Raw genomic sequence first — 23,836 nt, 5'->3', positions numbered from 1 at the left:
CTTTACTTCCTTTATTGAAATACAGTTGACATACAATATTATATTAGTTTCAGATGTGATTTGACAGTTATATACATTACTAGTTCTTTGTTTTCTTGACATCTAGTTTAATCTAACACTAAACCTGTTTCCCTGGGGCTGTAAGGAAACCCCATCTCAGTCAGAACTGGGAGAACTGGGGACAAGTGAGAGCCACTGGCAGGAGCACAGCCGGGAGTGGCCACCCCTTCTTTAAAGCAAAAGAAGATGGGGATTGGGGAGGTTCTGGCATTATTTTGCCCACCCCACAGGGTCAATGGTCATACTCAGATCCCCAGCCCCACAGTAGCTCTGACCTCCCGGTCCCCAAGCACCACACACCGTGGACCACTAGGTGGCGCCAAGTGGCTGTTCAGTCCCTTCCCAGCGACCTGGCTGGTCCTTTGTCTCAGACTGCGCCTGCAGGGGACACAGGGACACCTCAGGAGCTGGGCGCCCAGTAAGCATAAGGAAGGGGGAGGGTCCTCTGTTGAGAAACTTGCACCGGGTATCTGCTGAGTGTTTCATGGTTTGCGTTCATTTGCCCTCATTTGTTTTCCACAATAACCCTGAGCAGACAGTGGAACATCATCCTCACCTTACAGGGAGAGAATATTAATCTCTTGAGAGGTTAGGTGACTGGGCCAAAGCCACACTGTAAGCTGGGTCTGCAGCCTGTCCCAGCTACAGGGTCTTGGGGCTTTTGCAAAGTTAGTAGGGGACCCTGAAGCCAGTGGCTCTTTGCTTCCTGTGTGACCTTGGACAAGCTGCCTAAATCCTCAACCTTAGTTTCACCATTAGCAAAATCAGGCTAACAGCTGAGCAACAACAGTGTTAGGACAAGTAAAGAGCTGGGGTGGAGCCAGGCATGTGGTGAACCCTCCCCGCTGGCACCGAGTAGCCTTTATTATGCTTGCTTGACACCCAGAGAACAACAAAGAGGATTAGCAAGACCCCGGAGGAAGTGAACGCTCTCTTTCAGAGTCTTCCCTCCCAGAGGACCCAGGCAGTGCCCACCCACTAAGGGGAAGGAGAAAATGAAGTCTTATCCCCTCTCCTACCCCTAACAAACAAGCTCCCAGCCCTGGTCAGTGAGCACATTTGTCAGGACTGCCCCTCAGCTTTCCTCCCTCCATCCTCTGTATCAGAGCATCTTCGACAACTCTTCGAGGGGGATCTTTAGATTTCGTTTACAGAGGAGGAGACTGAGGCTCGCAGAAGGTGGGCGGCTCCAGGTCACACGGCTGTAAACGGCAGAGCCAGGAAGGGCACCCAGGTATCTGAGGCCTCACCTCCGTGTTCAGGGCCTTGGAGAAAAGCAGCAAGCATGGGGTACCTCCTTGCTCCTAGCTTTGTCCCAGAAACCCACACTCAAGATTCCATTTCTTTATGATTCCAAGAGCATCACCTGCTGAGACAATAACAGCGGGGAGGGCCAAGATGGAAGAGTGGGGCTTGGAAGGAGACCCTGAATAGGGAAGTCAACCCCAGGTGCCAGACAAGCCCTGCAGGGAGGGGACTGACATGAAGCCCGCTTCTCACTTGTTCAACTCTTACCCCTTGGTTCCAGGTTCCTCCTTTTGTCTTGTAACCTCCTGGCAAGGCCTGTCCCCTCGCTTCTCTCCCCAGCCGGGACTGGATTCAGTAAGCAGAGACCCAGCTCACCTGGCCCGTGAAGAGTGAGAAGGGCAGACAGTTACAAGTGGGGGCTGGGAGGGCAGGCAGGGGGGGCGCTGGGGGCAGAGGAAAAGGCCGGGGAACTGCTGATGGGAGCAGGTGTCAGGGGGAGACCCCAAGACACCCCCACCCTGCAGGCACCCCCTCATCCCCAACACAGGGGCCCTATCTTCTGCATTTCTTGCCTCTCTGAACTCCTCCCTGCCCCCTGGGAGGACCATGGCATCTGGGCTCAGATGCTACGTGGTGGGTAGCACAGATCAGGTCCCTGACTGGGTCTCAGTTTCCTCATCTGCAAAATGGGGGTAGGGTGGGCCTAGGCCCCGTGTGGTGACCACATGCAACCTGGGACTGTGCTTGGGAAACTGTGAAGGGCTATGCACTCCCCTGGGGAGGCCATTCTCCTCTCAGCTCCACTCCTTTCTCTCCACCACCAGGGTGGCCTCCTCCCTCTCCCCCTGGGCCCTGGCACAGCACTCCATGCCTATTTAAGGCAAATCTCCTGATCTTCTTTTAAATAACATTCGCTCCTTGTTGTGAAGACCAGCAGGGCTTGAGCTTAGGGATAGGGGAGGGGAGCCCCAAAGAACCCAACAGGGAGTGGGGGGAAGGGGAGACATGGGGGTGAAGCCAGTATGGGAAGGTCCCTGCCCCCCTCCCACCCCCGCCCCACAGCCTCCCATTTAGTCCCCTTACTGCACAGGCTCTGGATTGCCTCAAACCCCTTTAGAGGGGCTGGGGCACTCTGAGTGCTTCATGCAGCCCCTTGTGGGCACTGAGGGGGAGGAGGGGGAGGAATAACAACCCAGGGCCTGGGAGATGTATGCCAAGGCCACCAGCAAAGGGTGTGGGAAGGGCTGGGGCAGGACTGACATCCATCGCACAGCCTGGCCAGGGTGAAGGATGAAACAAAACTGCTGTTTGGTTCTAGAAATCTGAGATGTTCAGAGAGGCCAAGACATCTGCCCTGAGTCACACAGCTAGTGCATGTAAGGGTCTGAAATCCAGGCCTGGCCTGGCTCCAAATTTAATGTTTCTTCCCTCTCTATGCCAGGTCTTCTTGCACCTGGGGTTGTGACACCTGACAGTGACTAAGCATCACTCAAAACCCCCTGCACACACCCTTCCTCTGCCAGAACAGCTGCCAGGAGGGGCCCTAACTCCCCTTCTCCCCCATCCTCTTTTCTCTAGGCCTACCACATACCTCTCCTTCCCCTTTTCTAGGTTCCTGGCTAAGGTCCACCCCTTCTGGCCTGGCCCCCAGAATAGGCTGCCTCGACTTGGTTCATGCAATCAGAAAATTACAGCCCGTAGGTGGCATGTCCCACACCCTGAAGGAGCCAGGCAGGGGGCACACTCCCCTTGCAGGCCTTTCCCAGCAGCTGAATTCTTCCCCTAGAGGCTGGAAGCCCCCCCCCCGCCTCCCACTTCCTTCTCTGCCCTCTTCCCAGTCTTTTCCCCAGCGGCCGGCCGCCTCCCCAGCCTCCCATCCCAGCAAGGCTAATCCCCCTGTGGTCCTCACATGACTGAGACACCCTCCCAGGGTTCAGAAGGAGAGGGTCAGGGATCCTTTACAGATCATGTTGCCTCCTCGGGACCAGGCACTCATTCCTCAGGCATGTGAGCCCAGGCGGGTCAGTGTCAGGGTGAAAGGCTGGACCGGGGGTGGGTACAAGAGTGAGGAAGATGCCCTAGCCTGGTCTTTCTCTGGGCATTTTGAGCAGAAAGGGCCCTGGTGGTCAGCTGGTCCAATGGCCTCATTTCACAGATGAGCAAACTGCAGCCCAGGGAATGGAAGGAGGGGCCGCGGGGCCCTACAGTGAGACAGAAGCTGAGCTGGGTTTTACTGGGATCCCTGGTAACCTCAGGTGGGGGCTTGATTCCTAAAAGAAGGCGGTCTATTATAGGAGGAAACTTGGCTCCATGATTAATGGTGTCCTTGAACTTCTCAGGGTCTTTCTAGCTTGGCTCTACCATTAACTTCTTGTGTGCTCTTAGGCAAGCCCCTGTCTTTGGGCCTCAGTTTCCCTGTGTAAAACTGGTGGGTTGGATAGATGACCTTTGAGATTCCTTCCTCCTCAGACCCCCTGCACCTTCCATCAGCCCAGCCTCATCCCCCCGACCCCCACTCCATTTCCAGGCTTTTGCCCTGGCTCAGTCCTGCCTCACAGCCCATCACCATTGCTCCGACAGCCTCTGTGCTGACTCTGGCCTCCACTCTCTTCCTCTCCACACCACACATTGCCCAGGTAGCCTCCTGAGGCTTAGGAATCTCCCTTGCCACCCCCCCCCCCATGGCTACCCTCAGAATGACCCACCTCCTCACCTGACATTTAGCACATCCTGCCTGCAGTCTTGAACCCTGGACTCAGTTTCCTCATCTGCCAAGTGACACTAAGCTCCTTTCTGGGAGGGCTGTGCTGTGGACATACAGTGGGGCACACAGGAGGAGTCTGGGAAAGGCTGGATGGCCTGACCAGCATTCTCAGCTTCTCTGTTGGAAAGGCTGCCTATCCAACCCCCAGTTGCCTTCATTCAAATTGGTGAGGTCCCCCAAAGCCGGTTCAAGTCCCACCTCCGTAGAGAGGGCAGGCCCCTGCAGCAACCCCATCAGAGGTGACCTCCCCATGTGGAGCTCCCCCAGGGCTGGACTCCACTTGCCTGCTTCATCTGCAGTTCCTGCCACTCTGTGGGGCTCCTAGAGAAGCAGCTGGCAGGACACTGACTGAGCGCATGACTGGGTCTGTGGGCTGCTGCCCACTCCCCTTCCTTCCCTGGGGCTGTGTTTTTGACATGGATTATCTCTGACCCTCAGAAACATCCTCAGGGCAGACTCTCAGCTGGAGAGGTCTTACACCCTGTCTTGCCCTGTTCCGGTGACTAACCAAATGGACTCTCAGAAATCTTCTCCAAAGGCCTAGGAAGGAAGAGCTGGCAGGAAATATAAGTTATCAGAACAGACAGCTAAGGGCAGAGAAGCCAGATCCTAGAGGTTTGGAGACTTCCCCCTTAGGGGCTTGAACACTCTCGGCCACTTACAAGTTGCAGGACCCTGGGGGTAACCTAATGGCTCTGAGCCTCAGTTTTCTCATCAGTTAAATGGGAACAATAATAACCTATCTCATCCTATGACAAGAGAATTAAACAGTGCATGCAAAGTGCTTAGCTCATGGCCTGGCACTTCATAAATGCTTTTAAAAAGATAGCTATTATCCTCATTAAAGACAGATGGATCAAGGCCCGCAGCTCGGCGGGGAGGGTGGCTGTCTGAAAGCTGGGAGGACCTGAGGCACAGCTTGCTCAGGTAGGCAGGTGGTTAGTAGCTGGAACAAAAACACGAAGTCCCAAGCCTGGTGCTAAGCAGTCTACATATGTTATTTCAGTTAAACCTCAGTCTCTTCCTCTTTCAAAAGTAGGGGTTGAGAAGAGAAGCTTCCTAAGGCCTTTCCAGTGCAGTGAGCACTTGTTTTCTGTTTACAAAGTACTTTTCAGTTTATAGAGCCAAACTCTAAATTCTGTTAGTGTTCTCATAGTTATCAGTGATCACACAATAGATCTGACACAAACCAGGGGCCATGGCTCTGTCTTTCCCTGGAGCCTGGTGGCAGGCAGCTCTGAGAGGGCTGGGAGAGACCTGAAGCCCCACCAAGGGCCCAGGGAGGAGCATGGCCCTTGCAGGCGACGTCATGGAAGCTTGTCTCTGGCTCCTCCTGCCAAGCGTCCGGTTCCGTCGGTGTATGCCGGGCCCCAGAGCCTTGGGTCTGGAACTTGTCAGCCCCACCTGTCACCCTCTGCTGGCCAGGACAAGGGAGCCTTTGGTTATCACTAAGGAGAGCGTGGCCTCCGTGCAGGGGCCCTGTATCCCTTTGCTGCTGGGGACCTGAGGGCAGGGAGCTGTTAGCCTGATTGAGCTCTGTTATATGACAGTCACCTTGAAATATGCAAAGACCTCACTCAAAACCATAAATATTTATTGAACACCTACAGTGTGTCTGGCCCTGAGCTGGCTCCAGGGAATCAAACAGAAATTCCTGCTTCTACTCTAGTAAAAGAAGCTATAAAGGAAAGCAGAAGTTTGATAGGAAATGAAAGAGAGAGTGATTCGCTTTACACAGGGTTGTCAGACAAGGCCTCTTTGAACTGAGAGAGGGAAGTACAGCTGGAAAGAACATTCCAGACAGAGGAAAGGGCTCATGCAAGGAAGGCCCAGAGCTAGGAAATTGGGAGTGTTTGGAGAGCCACGAGAACAGTGTGAGGTGGGCACCCGGCAAGCCTTCCCTCAACAAATGCCAGCTGAACAAACTAACAAACCATCATAAGGATTTCTGCTTCCAACTGAGATGAAATAATAGGGACTGGACCTAAAACAACTAAAATACCAAACAAAATTTATGAAATGATGGTTCTCAAGATGCTGGAAGCCAGACAATGAAAAACAGTAACTCCTGAGAGTCAGGAAACAAATGAGGTGAGTCCCATGACTGCCTGAACCTAGTGCCTGAAGGACGTTTCCAGACCAGAGCCCAGGGAGAGGAAGGCAGGTGGAGTCTGCCCATCTCCCTGCACTGAAAAGAGGGAGCCAGCAGTCCAGGGACACGGGAAGAGAGCCAAAAAGGAGAGAGCTGCACACAGATAGGACTCTGGAGCTCTACGGAAGGTACCTGTTCAGTAATTCAGCTCAGGAAACTACCAGAAACATGGTAAGAACCACCCAAAAAAGATTAGAGACTGTGCAACACAGTGAAGACAAGTAGTGATTCTACAGCATCTTACTACGCTGATGGACAGTGACCGTAATGGGGTGTGTGTGGGGAACTTGGTGAAGGGGGGAGCCTAGTAAACATAATGTTCTTCATGTAATTGTAGATTAATGATACCAAAATTTAAAAAATAAAAAAATAAAAAAGATTAGAGAGAACAATCCGTGGAGCTCACAAGGGCCAGGACAGAAACCTCACAATTAATGGGATATTGAGTAAAGCACTGATAAGTTTTTGGCTCAAAAGTGGTAAAAATGAAACACTGCTCTGGCCCCATCTAACAAAAGCAAGATCCGAAAGGACCAAACTGTTTCCAAGTAACTTTTGCTCCCTAGAACAAAGTTCACAATTATTTATAGAAATACAGAAAAATCCAGCAACCAACAAAATAAAATTCACAATGTCTGGCAACCAGTAAAAATTTGCATGCTTACAAAGAAACAGGAAAATATGACCCATAATGAAAAGAAAAACAATCAATTGAAAGCTATTCAGAAATCACCCGGATGGTAAAGTTGGGAAACACAGACACTAGGACAGTTATTATAACTATATTCTGTATGTGAAAGAAAATAGAGACAGACCATGTTAACTAGAGATACAGAAGATGTTCTAGAACATCTAGACCTGACATTTTAAAGCTGAAAACTATACTGTCTATAAAAATACACTAAGTGGATTAATGGGATATTAAATATGGCAGAAGATTAGGGAACATATATGCAGTATAACAGAAACTATCCAAAATAAAAGAAGGGGGAAAAAACCCTAAGAATAATATAAAACATGGCATCAGTGAGCTGTGAGACATTTTCAAGTGACCTAATATATATGTATGACTGGAGTCCCAAAGGAAGAGAGCATAAAAAACATTTTTTTGAAGAAAAGAAATTACTGAAAATTTTCCAAATTTGATGAAAACTATAAATCCACAGATCTAAGATACTTAATGAATTCCAAGCACAGTAAACATAAGGAAACTACATCAAGTTCTCTGCTCCTCCTTGTCTGCGGACAGCTGCATCTTCTTGTGCAGTGCCAGCCATGTCCCTGAGATGCAATGGTGAGATTCAGAGTAAATGGATTTGGCCATATTAGGTGCCTGGCTACTTTTAACTCCAGTAAAATGGATATTGTTGCCATCAGTGACCATTTTGTTGACCTTAACTACATGGTCTACATGTTCAGTATGATTCAACCCATGGAAAATTCAATGGCACAGTCAAGGCTGAGAACAGGTAGCCTGTCATCAATAGAAAGCCCGTGTCGTTCTTCCAGGAGTGAGATCCTGCTAACATCAATCGAATGGTGATGCAAGTGCAGAATATGTTGTGGATTCCACTACCTTGAAGAAGGCTGATGCTCGCCTGAAGAGTAGAGTCACATGGGTCATCATCTCTGCCCCTTCTGCTGATGCTCCCATGTTTGTGAAGGCATGAACCATGAGAAGTTTGACAGCTCAATCAAGACTATCAGCAATGACCACCAACTACTTAGCCTCCCTGACCAAGGTCATTCATGACAACTCTGGTATCAGGGAGGGATACATGACCATAGTCCATGCCATCACTGCCACCCAGAAGACTGTGGATGGCCCCATTGGAAAGCTGTGGTATGACAGCCACAGGGCTGCACAAAACATCATCCCTGCTTCTACTGGGAAGCCAAGACTGTGGGCAAAGTCATCTCTGAGCTGAATAGGTAGCTCACTGGCATCGTCTTCCATGTCTCCACCCACAAAGTGTTGGTTGAATCTGACCTACCATCTGGAGAAAGCTGCCAAATTCAATAACATCAAGAAAGGGTAAAGCAGGCATCAGAGGGTCCCTCAAAGGGCATCCTGGGCTACAGATGCTGTCCTGTGACTCTAGCAATGATACCCACTCTTCCACCCTCAATGACCACTTTGTCAAGCTCATTTCCTGGTATGACAATGAATTTGATTACAGAAACCTTATAGTCCACATGAATTCTAAGGAGTAAGAATCCTCTGGACCACCTACCCCAGCAAGAATATAAAAGAAAGAGAGAGGCCCTCAGCTGTTGGGGAATCCTTACCCCAACTTGTTATCTTAACACACTAAGAATTTCTCATTCTTATCTTTGACAGTTTCCACCCCAGCTCCCCTGAAGAAGGGAAGGGGTTTAGGGAGCCCTACCCTGTCATGTGCCATCAGTAAAGTATACTATAGCCAGCTAAAAAGAAGGAAATTGTACCATGTACATCATAAGTTGCTTTTAAAAAATGATAAAGAGAAAGATTTAAAAATAGCCAGAGAAAAAAAGACACATCACATACAAATAAAAAATAAGGATAGCATATTTTTTAACAGAAACAATGCAAGTTAGAAGACAGTGGAGCCATGTCTTTAAAATACAAAAAGAAAATATAACTGTCAACTTGAAATGTTCTACCCAGGAAGTATATCTTTCAAAAATGAAAGTGAGACCACATGGGTTGAAACAATAAAAATTAATGACAAAGGAAATTTGGAAGATTCACAGATACATGTTAATTAAGCAACAACTCCAAAATAACCCATAGTCCAAAGAAGAAATCAAAAAGGAAATCGAAAATACTTTGAAATAAATGAAAATGGAAACAAAACATATAAAAACTTATGTGATACAGTAAGAACAGTGCTTTGAGGGAAATTCATTGCTATAAAATGCCTTATTATAAAATAAAAAAGATCTCAAATCAATACTGTAACCTTCCAACTTAAGATACTAGAAAAGGAAGAACAAATTAAATATAAAGCAAATCTAAGGAAATAATAAAGATTAATGTGTAAAATTAAGGAAAATACAGACTAGAAATACAGAGAAAAATCAATAAACCAAAAGCTGTTTTTTGATAAGATCAACAAAATAGACAAATCTTTAGTTGGAAGGACTGAGAAAAAGAAACAGAAGACTCAAATTGCTAGAACCAGAAATGAAAAGAGGAACATTACTACTAATCTTATGGAAATAAAAAGGATTCTAAAGGAATACTAGGAACAACTGTATGTCAACAAATTAGGTAACTTAGATGAAATTGACAAATTCCTAGAAAGGAACAAATACCTGACTCAAGAAGAAAACAGATAATCTGTATAGACCTGTAACAAGTAGAGAATGAAGTAATAATAAAGAAATTACTCACAGGCTCAAATCGCTTCAGTTATTAATTCTACCAAATATTTAAAGAATAATTAATATCAATTCTTCACAAACTCTTCCAGAAACTAGAAAAAGAGGGAACACTTCTCATCTCATTCTATCAAGTCAGAATTACCCTGATACCAAAACTAGACAAAGACATCACAAGAAAACTATAGACCAATATATCTTATGAATATACACACAAAAATCCTCAACAAAATACTAGCAAACTGAATCCATAAACATAAAAGTAATTACAGAAGAGCAGGTGGGATTTATCCCAGGAATGCAAGGTTAGTTTAATATCCAAAAGTCAGTTAATGTAATATACCTTATCAATAGAATAAAAAACAAAAGCACGTGGTTATAGATGCTAAAAAGCTTTTGACAAAACCCAAAACCCATTCATTAAAACACAAAAAACAAATTAGGAATAGAAGAATTTCCTCAATCTGATAAAGGGCATCTACAAAAGCCACACAATTCCCATACTTAATAGTAAAAGACTCGATGTTTTCCTTCTAAGACCAGGATGAAGACAAGGATGTCTGCTCTCACTACTATTCAATGTTGTATTAGAGATTCTAATCAGGGCTATTAGGCAAGAAATAGAAATAAAAGAAATCAAGATTGGAAAGGAAGAAGTAAAACTATCTCTACTTGCAGAAAACATGATCCTGTACATTGAAATACTAAGGGATCCACAAAAAATCATATTAGAACTAACAAACAAGTTAATCAAGGCTGCAGGATACACAACCAATATTAAAAAAATCAACTGTATTTCTATACACAAATCAACAATCTGAAAATAAAATTAAAAGAACAATTGCATTTCCAATAGAATCAAAAAAAACAAAATATTTAGGAATAGATCTAACAAAAGAAGTGAAAAACTTATACTCACAAAAGTTGTTGAAAGTAATTAAAGAAAATCTAAAAATATCCCATGTCATGGATCAGGGAGATGGGTTCCACTTGAGATGGACAAGGCTCAGGTTGTATTAAGTTCCACCCCACCTGCCCTACCACACTCCATCCCTCTAATTGAAATCAGTTTACTTTAAAACTTTTTTTTTTTAAGTATACTCAACTTTTGTCAGATGGCTCAATCTTTCTGACACCTGCTTAGTTCTGTTTATTGGTCTGGAATGTTCTTCCAGGAAGTCCACACGTGAGCCTCAGTAAGCCCCCAGGCCCACAGCAGCCAGAGGGCAGTGTGCCAAATGGCGCTAAATTCCCCCACCCACCTTCTACTGAGCCTTTCACATGCTAATGCCATTGTGGACCCCCCAGAGTACTGCTGAGAGGTAGAAGGGGGAGCAGCGGGCCCTCCCAAACTTCCTTCACACAGCACCTGCCAACATCTCCCCTCTGAGAAGGCAGTCACTGTCTGCCATCCACCTTGGGCAGTCTTTTCCCTGAGCTCTCCTCAGTGCCAGCCTCCCTTTCTAACCACTTTGAGGGTCAGATTTCCTACCAAATCCAGCTTGCTTCTTCTGTCCTGCCCCTGGCATCTTCTACCCAGGCCCAAATCACTCTTTATGCTTACATGACACTTACATATGTAATATTTTGTTTGATACTTGTTTTTTCTCCGTCTCCCTGAACAAAACATAGGTTTCTGTCTGACTGCTGGATGCCAGTGCTTGGGACAGTACCTGATGCAGTAGGCATTCAGTAAAGTCTGTAACTGTTTATTAAATGAATGAAATGGCTCCTGGACAGGGTGTCAGGCAATGTGTCTTCTCTTCATGGCTCTAGAAACCTATTCACTGAGCCACATTTACTTTCTGGGCCTCAGTTGCCTCCTATGTAAGGTAGAACATAAAGTTTGAATAAGAAGCCCCTAACTTTTTGGTCTGAACATTCTATGAATTTGAAAGCACTTCCAGGGACTTGCCATTGGTAAGTTTGGTGATAATAGCTTATATTTGACTGTGAGCCTCAGTCCCAGCCCAGATCCTGGGGACAGATGGGAAAGTCTCTACTGAGGGATGAGGAAAGGAAGAGTCAGGGAAGTTGGAGGAGGGGAGACCTGGAAAGAGGCAGGCAGGGAAGGCTCTGAAAGCTGCAGGCTAGGGACCAAGGAGGAAGTGCCCAGAAAAGGGAGGTGGAGGAAGAGGAGAGAGGCATGGGATTGGAGTTGTGGGGAGGGTTTATTTCCTTTTTTAGCCTATAAGCTTCAGAGTTGTTTGAAATTTGTATAGCGAGTGTGCATTATTTTTGTAACTGGAAAAATTAAAATGCACAGGCTCTTTGACCCAGCAATTCCACTTCTAGGAATTTCCCCACAGATGGAGTCATGTGTGAAATGACCCAGGTACAAGGCTATTCAGGGCAGCCTTGTTTGAAACAGCAAAAGACTGGAAACAATCTAAATGTCCATCAAAAGGGAACAGGCTAGATAAACCAGGGCACATTCACAAAATGGAACAGTATACAGATGTTAAAAAGAAATAGCGAATCTCTAAGTGCTATCATAGAATAATCTCCAAGATCTCTGCTAAGTAAACAAGGTACAGAACAATGTACACAGGATGTTACCACTTATATGAAAAACGACACACACAAATGTTTATAAATGCCCAGGATATCTTTGGAACTTGTAACAGTTGACAGGGGTTGGGGGAAAGATTAAATGTTCAATATTCTTTTTATAAAATTGAGGTAAAATTCACTTAACATGAAATGAATTATTTTAGCTACTTTATAGAGTGCAGTTCAGTACATGTGGTGGTGTTCAGCCGTCACCTCAATCTATTTCCACCACAATTTCATCCCACCCCTGTACCCATTACCATTCACTGCCCATCTCCCCTTCCTTACCCCCTGGCAGCCACTAATCTGCTTCTCTCTCTACAGATTGGCTGATTTTGTATATTTCATATGAATGGAATTGCACAATATTGATCTTTCGTGTTTGACTTTTTTAACTTAGCATGTTTTTGAGGTTCATCTGTGTTGATCGTTTTCATTGGTTCTTACAGCCTATTGTATGGATATACCACATTTTGTTGTTGATGGACATTTGGGTTGTCTCCACCTTTCAGCTACTGTGAAAGGCAATGCTATGAACACTCGTGTACAGGTTTTTGTTTGAACACCTGTTTTCAATTCTTTTGGGTACATATCGAGGAGTAGAATTATTGGGTCATATGGTAATTTTGTTTAACTTTTTAAAGAACTGAACACTGTTTCCAGTATTCCTTTGTACCTTGTGAATTTTATACCATGAGTAAATATTAGTTCTTCCAAAAAAAAAGTGTATACTCACAGAAAAAAATATTAAAGTATACTGTAAATGCAAAGGATTGTTGTTAGGTAAGAAATTAACAAATATTTACCTAGATGATTCCTGGAAGAAAACTGCACAGATCTCAATTCAAATTCCATTCCTTTATTCTAGTTCCAGAGGTAGGCACAGAGACCTGGGTTCAAATCCCAGTCCTGTCAGTTATAGCTGTGTATCACTCTACAGGTTATTTAACCTCTGTGCACCTGAAATGGAAAATAAGGAAAAATCATCTACTGAGCCAGCTGTGAGAGCTGAATGAGCTGAGGGACATGTTATGCCCAGCCCTGTGCCTGGCACAGCTAGCAGCCTCGGTGTCGGCTCGGCCTTACACCAGCAGAGCACAGGAGTCACCTATTCTCTCCTGGGATGGTTGCTCTCTACAGCCTGTTTCACCTAAGCTTCTCTGATTCTCCATGTGCTCCAGGACTCCCAGGAGGCCTGGCCCCTGAGCAGAGTCCCCCTCCTGCAAAATTTCACCATCCCTAGAGCCAAACAGTCCAGAAAAGGGCCCAAACTATGTGAGAGGGAACCGGAACCAGGGTCAGGTGCTAGGAAAGGGGCCTACTGTCTGCCAAGAGCTGCTCTACAGAATACAGCATGGGTTTGCTCTGTGGAGCTATGGAGTTATGGAGTCCAGGGCCATATATATGGAAGAGTTGGGTGGAGGCACCGGGAGACAGATTTGGGTTTAACTAGAGGAACAACTTAAAATTTTTAATTGACAGGATTTAATGCAGAGTACTGTGTCAAGCCCTGTTGTGTGAGTTCACACTATTCCCATTTCCCAGATGAGGAAACTGAGGCTCAAAGTCCTTAGTTACTTGGCCTAAAGTCACAAAAAACAAATAGAAAGTACAGCAAAGCTTAAATCCAGGCATGTCTCAGTCTAGAATATGGAAGCTTAGCCTCCTAAGAGGTCACTGGCCAAGTGTTTGACAAATGTTAATTATCTCTAATCATTATCTCTAATCATTTTTTTTTTTTTTAGGAGAGCCAGGGAGACTTTTATTGAGAGATACAGTGACAAGACAGACAGCTCCTGGCTCATGCCAGACAAGAGAGCCTGGGGTGGTGCGTTGTCTAGGGGATTTATAGGCAGTTGAGAGACAAAGGGCTAGGGATGCAGTCCCACCAAATGATCTCTAAGCGTTTATCTTTGAAGAGACACTAAGTTTCTTTTTTTTTTGAAGTTACTTTTTTTATAAATGTATTATTGATATACAATCTTATGAAGGTTTCACATGAAAAAACAATGTGCTTACTACATTTACCCATATTATCAAGTCCCCACCCATACCCCAATGCAGTCACTGTCCATCAGTGTAGTAAGATGCCACAGATCCACTATTTGCCTTCTCTGTGCTACACTGTTTTCCCCGTGATCCCCCACACCATGTGTACTAAACATAACACCCCTCAATCCCCTTCTCCCTCCCTCCCCACCTGACCTCCCACAACCCTCCCCTTTGGTAACCACTAGTTCATTCTTGGAGTCTCTGAGTCTGCTATTTTGTTCCTTCAGTTTTGCTTCATTGTTATACTCCACAAATGAGGGAAATCATTTGGCACTTGTTTTTCACTGAGCATAATTTCCTCCAGCTCCATCCATGTTGTTGCAAATGGTAGGATTTGTTTCTTTCTTATGGCTGAATAGTATTCCATTGTGTATGTGTACCATATCTTCTTTATCCATTCATCTACTGATGGACACTTAGGTTGCTTCCATATCTTGGCTATTATAAAAAGTGCTGTGATAAACATAGGGGTGCATATGTCTTTTTGAATCTGAGAAGTTGTATTCTTTGGGTAAATTCCAAGGAGTGGGATTCCCGGGTCAAATGGTATTTCTATTTTTAGTTTTCTGAGGAACGTCCATACTGCTTTCCACAATGGTTGAACTAGCTTACATTCCCACCAGCAGTGTAGGAGGGTTCCCCTTTCTCCACAACCTCGTCAGCATTTGTTCTTCTTAGTGTTTTCAATGCTGGCCATCCTTATTGGTGTGAGGTGACATCTCATTGTGGTTTTAATTTGCATTTCCCTGGTGATTAGCGATGTGGAGCATCTTTTCATGTGCCTGATAGGCATCTGAATCTCTTCTTTGGAGAACTGTCTCTTCATATCCTCTGCCCATTTTTTAATTGGGTTATTTGTTCTTTGGGTGTTGAGGCATTTAAGTTCTTTATATATTTTGTATGTTAACCCCTTGTTGGTTCTGTCATTTATGAATATATTCTCCCACACTGTAGGATGCCTTTTTGTTCTGTTGATGGTGTCCTTTGCCATACAGAAACTTTTTAGTTTGATGTAGTTCCATGAGTTCATTTTTGCTTTTGTTTCCCTTGCTTGAGATGTGTTCAGGAAGAAGTTGCTCATGCTTATATTCGGGAGATTTTTGCCTATGTTGTCTTTTAAGAGTTTTATGGTTTTATGACTTGCATTCAGGTCATTGATCCATTTTGAGTTTACTTTTGTGTATGGGGTTAAACGATAATCTAGTTTCATTCTCTTGCATGTAGCTGTCCAGTTTTGCCAACACCAGCTGTTGAAGAGGCTGTCATTTTCCCATTGTATGTCCATGGCTCCTTTATGGTATATTAATTGACCATATATGGTTGGGTTTATATCAGAGCTCTCCAGTCTGTTCCATTGGTCTATGGGTCTGTTCTTGTGCCAATACCCAAATTGAGACACTAAGTTTCTTGTCAGTTTTCTGGACTATTTTGCAGAGTTAACATAAGAAATTTAATGCTTTGATTCTTTCCCAGAATAGTAGTTTCTTGGTTTGGGATCTCTAATCATTTTTTGATGATGATATTGCTATTAAGTAATGCTGGAGGTGTTATAGTGCCATGAGCAATTCTCGGGGGTGGGGGTGTGTGGTAATGAGTTGCTTTTCCCCAAGTTCAGGCAGATTAGCTTTTGGTAGGGATTCAAGTATTTGATGCAGACAGTTGGATTCAGGTCCTGGGATTCTAGCTGCTGGGGTACAAGGTAGTTCCCGAGGTCTGCCCCAGAGATTTGGATGTAGTACTTTTCAGATGGGCCCCAGGCATCTGTCTTTTTCAAAAGGCAATTCTGGTCTGCAGCCAAGAATAAGGTCCAGTGGCTTGGATAACTTCTAGGGCCTCTCCTAACACAGATTCTATGACTCGCAAAGCCACAACACCCACCACAGGGAAAGCCTATGGATTAGGCATTGCTTTCCACCCCTACTGCTTCCTTCAATCCTTAAGGCCTTAAAGAGAATGAGAGCAGCTACTCCCTTCTCCTTATAAACACCGTAAAGATGGAGGGCACTCTTCACCTTCAGTGCTGAGGGTAGAGCCAGGTTATCTCCCCTCTTTACCCAACTCCACCCCATTCCATGCAGAGCCCCAAACCGCAAACGACTGTCACTTGCCTCACTGGACCCAAGTGCAACCATTCCTACTTTCAATTTCAGCCCCTTGGTCTCTCCTGGAAACTCTGCCCAGTGGGACCAATTCCTGGGCATGCTGGGCAATTCTGCAGAGTTCGTCTGGCCTGGAGGTCCCCTCCCAGGCTCCGGAAGACCTGCAGCTCAGGCAGGGAGGCAGGTCAGAGTGGCATTCTCAGTGACCTTTGGCTTCCTGGGAAGGACTCAAAACAAGTAGAAATTTAGAAAGTGCCATTTAATTGTTGCCAGAACTTAAACACTTTTTTTCTTTTTCGAACACACAGATTTTCTGAGGAATAAAGGATGATTTAAGGACTCTATATGAAAAGATCGTTGATTAGTTTGGTATTTTCTTAGAAAATTTCCAAGCCAACTACTTTTAAAATTAAATAGAAAGTATAAAATGAACTCAGTGCTTTGCTGTGAGACCCCAGGTAAATTATTTCAGCCAGTGAACCTGTTTCACCATCTGTGAACACCACTGGCCCTGTGGTCGGGTTTCAACTAGAGGTAGGGCAGGGGCTGTGGCTGTGGAGATACAGTTGTTAAGTTGGGAACCCAGAGCCCAGGCTAGGAAACTTTGGCCTGCCCAGACACCTCTTTTGGGTTTCTGACTATTGCTCTTCAATTTTCTGCTTCCCTTTCAGATTCCTGGTATCCTATTCTCCCATCTGGGAAGAGGGGACATGCAGTCATTGACATGTTGGTATAAAAATATGTCTCTTGGGTATTTTTCCAAACCCCTCTATCAGGACTAGTCTGGGCACTAAGGATTTGAAGATGAAAAAGATACCATTCTTGTCTTCAGGACCTCCCCTCATTTTCAGCCCTCTGAGGACAGAAGAAATAACATCTTTTTTATTTTTTGGTGGTGGGCAGGGGGACGAGCAGAGGGGTGGTGGGGAACACTGTCTCTTGGGAAGGCTGAGTTTGAAATGAAATTCTTGGTTCTATTCCTTTGCTGATTGTATAATCATCCCTCCTGTTGCCCTAGAGCTTTGAGGCCTTCAAAGATCTTTCAGAGCCAGCATCTTACTTAACACTCACCAAAGCCTGGGTAACATTCTTGATAGCCTGAAAGGCATCTCCAGTTTTACTATGAGAAAACAATGCCTTAAAGAGATTAAACTACCTGCCCATGGTCACACAGATTACCACCATCATCTGGACTTAAACCCAGGTCTCCCCGGCAAAGGTTCTTTGGAAATACTATTTGCCTTGGATTTGAACCTAAGATTTAGGTGACTCTACGGCCCAGGGCAAGAAGGCAAGAGGAGACAGCTCGGGAACTTTGGGCTGAAATGACCAAGTCTCCGATCTTGACCTGCGCCACTCTGACCTTGTCCTTCAAACTAGCAGTAGGATCATGAGCAATGATCACAGCCACCAAGAGGGTACCATGAGCTCTTAGTTACCTTACACAACACCTCCCTGAAGTTGTGCACTACTATTCTCATTTTACAGATAAACTGACTGATACGGGTAACTTGCCCAAGGTCATAGAATCAGAATCCCACTGCAGCACCATTTCATTCTGCCCACCAGTAGCTAGGTGAGTTTTCCTAATACTTCTGAGCCTCAGTTTTCTAATATGTAAGTAGGGATAGCAGGAATAATGAATTATGTGAGAAGGCAAATCCCTGGGGCAGGAAGGAGTAGGTACCTTATAAGTGCCAACATTCTGCCCCTTCCCTCCTCGAGAACTCTTGTGCCCAAGTGGAGCTTAAGCCTATAAATGCCAAGAAAATACACCTAGATACATTCCAGCCCTTGGGCCTCAATGTCACCCTCTCTACCTTCCTTCTTATTGCCCAGGCCTTCCTGATGGTGGGGGAGCTGGGGTTAGAATGGGGGTCCTGCCCTGAAGTAGCCAGGCACACCATTAGGATGCTGGGTCCCAGGGCAGTGTTTCTCAGGAATGAGGCCATCTGACTCTTTTCCTTACCATAAGAATGAAACATCAAAGGATAATGTATATACAGTAAATCAAAGAGAGAAGGCCACAGGCTCCAGGTAACCCAGAGGCCCCAGGAATGGCTATTATTTCAACAAGGATTTATTGAACACCTACTACTGCAAATGCCTACCACTGACCAAGCTCTCTGCTGGAGGCTAGGCTGAGAAGTTGAGGGTGAGGTTCTATTCATTCAGCGAGTTTTGTGGGCACTTCTGGAAGTCAGGGATTTTCCCCCCTGATAGGTGAAACTGTAAGACAAGGGATTCCCAGGCTCAAGAGGACACAGAGAAGGCCCTGTTGAGAGCAATCGGGAAGGTCAGGAAGCTGGGGAAGGGGGGCAGTTCCAGGCAAAGGGAACAGAATGTGAGAAGCTCAGAGGTGACATGAAACCTGGCATTGGGGGAGGAGGAGGACACTAAGATGATACTAGAGGCTGGGCTATTGGCCACAGTTGGGAGAGACAAAGATACAAGTTCCCCCTACTCCAGGCAGTCTGCCAGAGTTGTACACCCTGCCTCTTCTTTCTCCAGGCCCATTTGCAACAACCCCAAGGCATCAATGGGTACGTATGCTGGGTACTTATGCCTGGCTGGGTGGGAGCTTTGTGTTTTGTATGATCTCCAAATCCTTGGGGCCAGAGATTCTCCCATTCCTGGGGCTGTGGAGGATACAGACAGCTACCACAGAGAGAAATAAGGCAGTTGCTGCCTCCCAAGTGCTCAAGGGCCAGTCACACATATGAGAAGCTTTCTGAGGCACTAATAATGAGTCCTTATATAAGGTGTTTCTTAAAAAGGCAAAAATGAAGTAATGCAAATAACTAACAACAAGAGATTAGTTATGGCACATCTAATAGGGGTCAAGCAATCATTAAAAATTATGACTGAAGAACCTGAAAAGCAATGTTCATGAAAAGCTTAAGGAAAAAAAAAAAAAGGAGTGCCAAAACTGTTCCACAGTGAAAAAAAATATGCAAAAAGTCTAAAGGGAAATGTTATTAAACTTGCTCTCTATATGGCTGATTGTTTTCTAAACTAGTTTATTGCTCTCAACTATTTGAGGGTGACCATGTATTTCTATGATCAGAAAAGTAGTATATATTATTAAAATATAATCATCAGTTTCACATCAGGAAAGAATAGTGAGGGGGGCCAACTGTGAATCCTGCATCATTTGTCACTCTTTTGGGTCTCAGCTTCCTCACCTATAAAATGGAGACCTGAAGGACAAGTCGAGAATCCTTTTCTTGAAAAATTCAAAGGAACTCCTAGAGGATGCCAGAGTTTAGAAAACTGGCCAGGCTTTTCCTCCAGAAGAAAAGTGGAGCTGAAGTAGGATGTTAAGGGAGGGGAAGATGCGGATTGATATTTGGATGGCAGGTGGGGAGAAAGAATACTGCAGAGTCAAATTCGGAGATAGGCCTGCTGGGAATATCTATTCTAGGGAGGGGCTGGGGGTAGGGTGGGACATAGAAACAGGGTTCAGAGGCCTCTGAAAGATGCTCAGGATATCTGCAGTTCACAAGGCTGGCTCCATTTGGAGGTACCAGAGGCTGGAAGTACCTAGAAAACTCTGGGTAAAATGAAGCACCTGTCACTAATGGCAGTGCCTAATTCCTACGAAGTTCCCTCATACTAGGGCTTGGACCAAGTGTTGGCTTTGAGGGTAACGGGAAAGCAGGGTGCTTCTGGGGTTGCACACAGGGCTTCCCCTGCTAACAGCAGGTACTCAACAATTATTTACTGCATGGATATGTCATTGAGAAAGATATCACCTATCTCTAGGTCTCAATTTTCCCATCTGAGAAATGGCAGGTGACAAAGGAGATTATAACTTGTTAGGGAGACTAAATCACAGGCGTACTGTATACTTCCATACCCAATAGTCCTGTAGAGTAGTGCTAACACTATTGAGAGGTAGGCACATTGAGGCTCTGAAAGGTTGAGTCACTTGTCCAACGTCTGGGATCCTAACTGGTTCAGGGCTGCAAAACCAAATCTTACCTTTACACTGACAATGTGCATCGCTTCCCATCTTAAAACCCAGGTGCTACAACCTGGTTTGGTGGGTAAAATCAGGAGAGAAACTAGGTACAGGAAACTCCTGATCCCAGATGGGATCCCTCACCTCTGGGCAGTGTCTTCCCAAATCCCGATGGACCCTTCCGCAGGGATCTCCGGGGGCGCAGCTCGAGGTCAGAGGCGTCGGGGACTGGCTCAGTTCTCCGGTACCTCCCCGGGATTGGGGCTGCTGCGCTCCAACCGCTGCCCAAAGTGGCACGGGATTTTACAAAGTGGCTGCTGGGGCTGACACTTCAAGCAGAGAACTCATCCGGGGACGGTGCTCTAGAGACCCTGCTGGGGAGTCGCCAAGGCCCTGCCCAGCCGGGAGGCTGCTTTCCCCTCCCCCAGCCCTCCGGCTCTGAATGGGAGGAGAGGAAAGGAGTGGTGGCGGAGAGCAGTATTTAAGCTGAGGGAAGAGAGCACCCAACAGCTGGGGTGAGGCTTTTGGGGCAGGCGAATGGAATCTTCTCGGTCACCAGGATTACCCCTTCCCTAATGTCCATTTGGGGCCCAAAGACTCTTCTTCCCGCCCTGTGTCCTATTCAGTGACTGGGAACTGTAAGGGAGTTTGAGATCTAAGACCCATCCTCTGAGATAGAAGCCTGAGGCCAGAGAGGGGAAGTGATTTCCTCAAGGTCACGCAGCAAAACAGCAACAGCGCCCGCCAACCGCAGAAGCTCAGGTATACGGCCTCTGAAGACCATCAATCCCAGCCCCCAACCCTGTAACAGCCCTGCACTCGGGGGAGGGAGGAAAGCGTGGTCGGGGACTTGGTGGCTGCATCTGGGGGTGAAATGAGTGCGGTGGGCACCCCATAACCCCCGATCAGGGTACAAGGGGTCTCCTGAAACCAGCGCCCGGAGCCGCGCTTGGAGTGCTCCTCGTGTGGGGCCGCTGGCGCCGGGATGCCTTGGAGAGGGGGTTACCGGCACCCAACTCCACCTCCCGCGGGCTACGACACAGCGGTGCGCGCGGCCCCTTTAAGAAAGTTCTCTGGGCGAGTTCATCAAAGTTTAAAACTTGTCGTGAGAAGGGAAAAGGGAAAAGAAGAGTGAGGGATGACGGAGAGGCAGAAAAGCCCCCACCAGAGGCTGGCGCGCCGCGGCCCGGCCCGGGGCGAGCCCGCAGTGCGCGGCGGGGATTGGCTGCGCGTTCCCCCGGAGACCGCGAGGAGGGCGGGGAGGGGGCTGGCCGGGCCCCAGCTGAGGCCGGTTCCGGCCCCCGCCCCCCGCCGCCGCCCGGCGCCCGCCCCCCGCCGCCGCCGCCGCCGCCGCCGCCGCCGGCACTCTCGCCGGTCGCAGTGAAAAGGCGGAGGCGGCGACCGCTCGGGCTCGGCTCCGGTTCCCAGTGCCTCCCCCGCCGCACCCCCTCCCCGCCTCCCGCACCCGCCAAACTTGATGTGACCCCCGCCCGACGCGGCGGCCCCTCTCACCGCCCGGCGCGCCCCCCACCGCCTCCCCGCCCCGCACCCCGGAGCGCACTGCTCACCGCGCCCCCTCCCACATCCCCGCCGGGGCCAGGCGCCGCGCTCGCCCTCCGCGTCCCCTTCCCTTCGCCACCCCCGCCCCACCCCCCCGCACCATGAGCAGCCTGAAGCCGGACGGCGAGCACAGCACCAGCACGGGCACCGGCGCGGGCTCAGGCTCCGGAGGCACCCTGGAGGAGGAGGTGGGTCTGCGGCCCCGGGACTCGCCGGGTCGGAGCGCACGCGGAGGTGGGCGGGGGAGCGGGCACTCCGGGCCTTCCGCGCCGCGCGGGGTCAGTCTGGCAATCGCTCCCGGCGCCTTCCCTCCGCTGCCCTTCGGCCGGGGAGGAGCAGCCCGTGTCCGGCGGGCGGGGGCGAGCGGTGGCGAGCGGCCTGGACTGCCCCGCCGAGCGGGTATTGTCTCCCCGCCCTCCCGGGCTCAGGGCGGGCCGCGCGCCGGCCGCCGGCCGTGCGTCCCGTGGTGGGCGAGCCGCGCGGAGTCCGCCCCCCGCCTGCTGCCCGCGCGTCCCTCGTTCTCCACTCCCGGCGGGGCTCGCTGCCCTCTTCCGAGGCGCTTCTCCCGCATGGCCGCGACTCCCGCCAATGCTGGAAGGAACAGAGGGGGGTTAGCACGGCGGGCGGGCGGCACCGTTTCCCGTGCACTTTCCACCCTGACCCCTCCCAGTGACCTTGGAGACAGGGACCGGCAGTGCGGCACATTGGTTCACTAGAGTTGTAGTCATGGGGGTATGGATGAGCTTTCCTCACAGCCCCAGAACTTAGGCTGGCAGTTAAGTTGGGAAGGAGATGTCTAAAAATAATCAGTTCCCGGTTCCTCCCTCCAGTTTTGCCCTGGCAGCCAACTCAGGACCCCAAAGCTGGCCTGGGTGGGATTGTGCCAGGAGAGGCGGCATTATCTTGTCCACGGGCCATGTGCTAAGAGGAGGGAGTGTGAGGTGGTTCCGTGGAATCACGAGTAGCTGGGTGGTCAATGGGAGGGAGGAACTGGGAAGGGTGTGTGGGGTAAGGTGGATGTAAGCCTTAAGGCTCTCAGCGAATGAAGACCGGGAGCAGGCCCGCACAGACAAGAACTGGGGTGGAAGGGGGTCAGGCTTCGCAGCTCCCTCAAAGGGCCTCTGGCCTCTGCTGTGTCACTCCAGGGCTAAGAGACCCTTCCTGCCGCGCCCTGGCATGCCCTTGCCCAGGAAACCAAGGGCCTTATCCACCTCAAGTTATCCACCCTGAGCTCCCTTCCCCTTGGTCTGGGGGAGAAACCGCAGAGCCCCTAGTGTGGCTGACGTTGCTACCTCCCTCCAATCCAGTGGCGGTGCCGGTGGGCCGGCCATGCCATAGGTTTGGTGCAGAATGGCGGCAATGGCCCCCTGCTGGGTTGGGCTTCTCCGTGTGGGAGGGCTGGTGGGAGGGTCACGCTGCCAGCTCCCACTTTTAGTAATTCAGAGGCCTGCTGCCAGCCCCAGTCCACCAATGATGTGGCATCTTGAGAATCTAGATCCGGCTCTTTTGGGGGCAGGGCAGAATAGACAACTTTTCACTCTGAAGGATGGCGAGGGAGGGCCATCTGTCCACTGGTGTGGTGTAGGGTGGTTTTGGCTCCTGGAGACCTTGTCCCTTATTGTACCTCGATGCTGATAGGCCCTTGGCATTGGTGACCTTAAGCCCATTTTGACTCCCTGGTTGTTCAGAATCCCACCTGAGGATTGGGAGAGGGTGACAGGTTTGCAGGTGTGTGAGAAATCTTTTCTTGGCCCCTGAGGGCTGAAACTGGGGGAGGGAAAGGGTGCAAGTGAAGCTGTGCAAGGACCCAGAATGCCACTAGGCTAGCAGTTGGATTCCAGCAGGGCCTTCATGCCATCCGAGAGGCTGGGCTGCCCTTCATACCCGCCCCTTTGAAGTGGGAAGGAAGACCCATGTGGCCAAGATAAGGTTCAGGGAAAGCATCTGAGGTATTGGTTGCTTTTTTCTACGTGCTTTTTCTGAGAGGGCAGAATCTTCAAGAAGTGGAGTCCTTGCTC

General features: G+C 48.1%; 1 protein-coding gene, 1 long non-coding RNA gene and 1 pseudogene across 3 annotated transcripts in view; 2 read left to right on the top strand and 1 right to left on the bottom strand.

Annotated features, from left to right (window-relative positions):
* Positions 1-22,059, bottom strand: LOC108391788 (uncharacterized). 2 transcript variants are annotated; one of them, XR_001851845.3, is made up of 6 exons: positions 21,919-22,059; positions 20,403-20,539; positions 16,304-16,511; positions 12,950-13,103; positions 1,576-1,683; positions 1-1,429 (listed from the first exon to the last, which is right to left on the bottom strand). It is a non-coding gene; the product is annotated as an uncharacterized lncRNA (long non-coding RNA). The 2 variants fall into 2 exon arrangements; XR_001851846.3 differs by having other exon boundaries at positions 1-1,426.
* Positions 4,023-9,672, top strand: LOC140843186 (glyceraldehyde-3-phosphate dehydrogenase-like; annotated as a pseudogene).
* OAZ2 (ornithine decarboxylase antizyme 2) overlaps positions 21,652-23,836 on the top strand; it is a 66,104-nt gene continuing 63,919 nt past the window's right edge. The window contains 1 exon segment of the mRNA XM_037009979.2: positions 21,652-22,006. Coding sequence (XP_036865874.1) covers positions 21,920-22,006 — 87 coding nt within the window. The 5' untranslated portion in view covers positions 21,652-21,919.

Source organism: Manis javanica, chromosome 8 (genome assembly GCF_040802235.1).
Source record: "Manis javanica isolate MJ-LG chromosome 8, MJ_LKY, whole genome shotgun sequence".
In the NCBI taxonomy this organism is placed as follows: domain Eukaryota; kingdom Metazoa; phylum Chordata; class Mammalia; order Pholidota; family Manidae; genus Manis; species Manis javanica.
The sequence above is the reverse complement of the archived record's forward strand: the minus strand, read 5'-3'. Positions and strand labels throughout refer to the sequence as shown.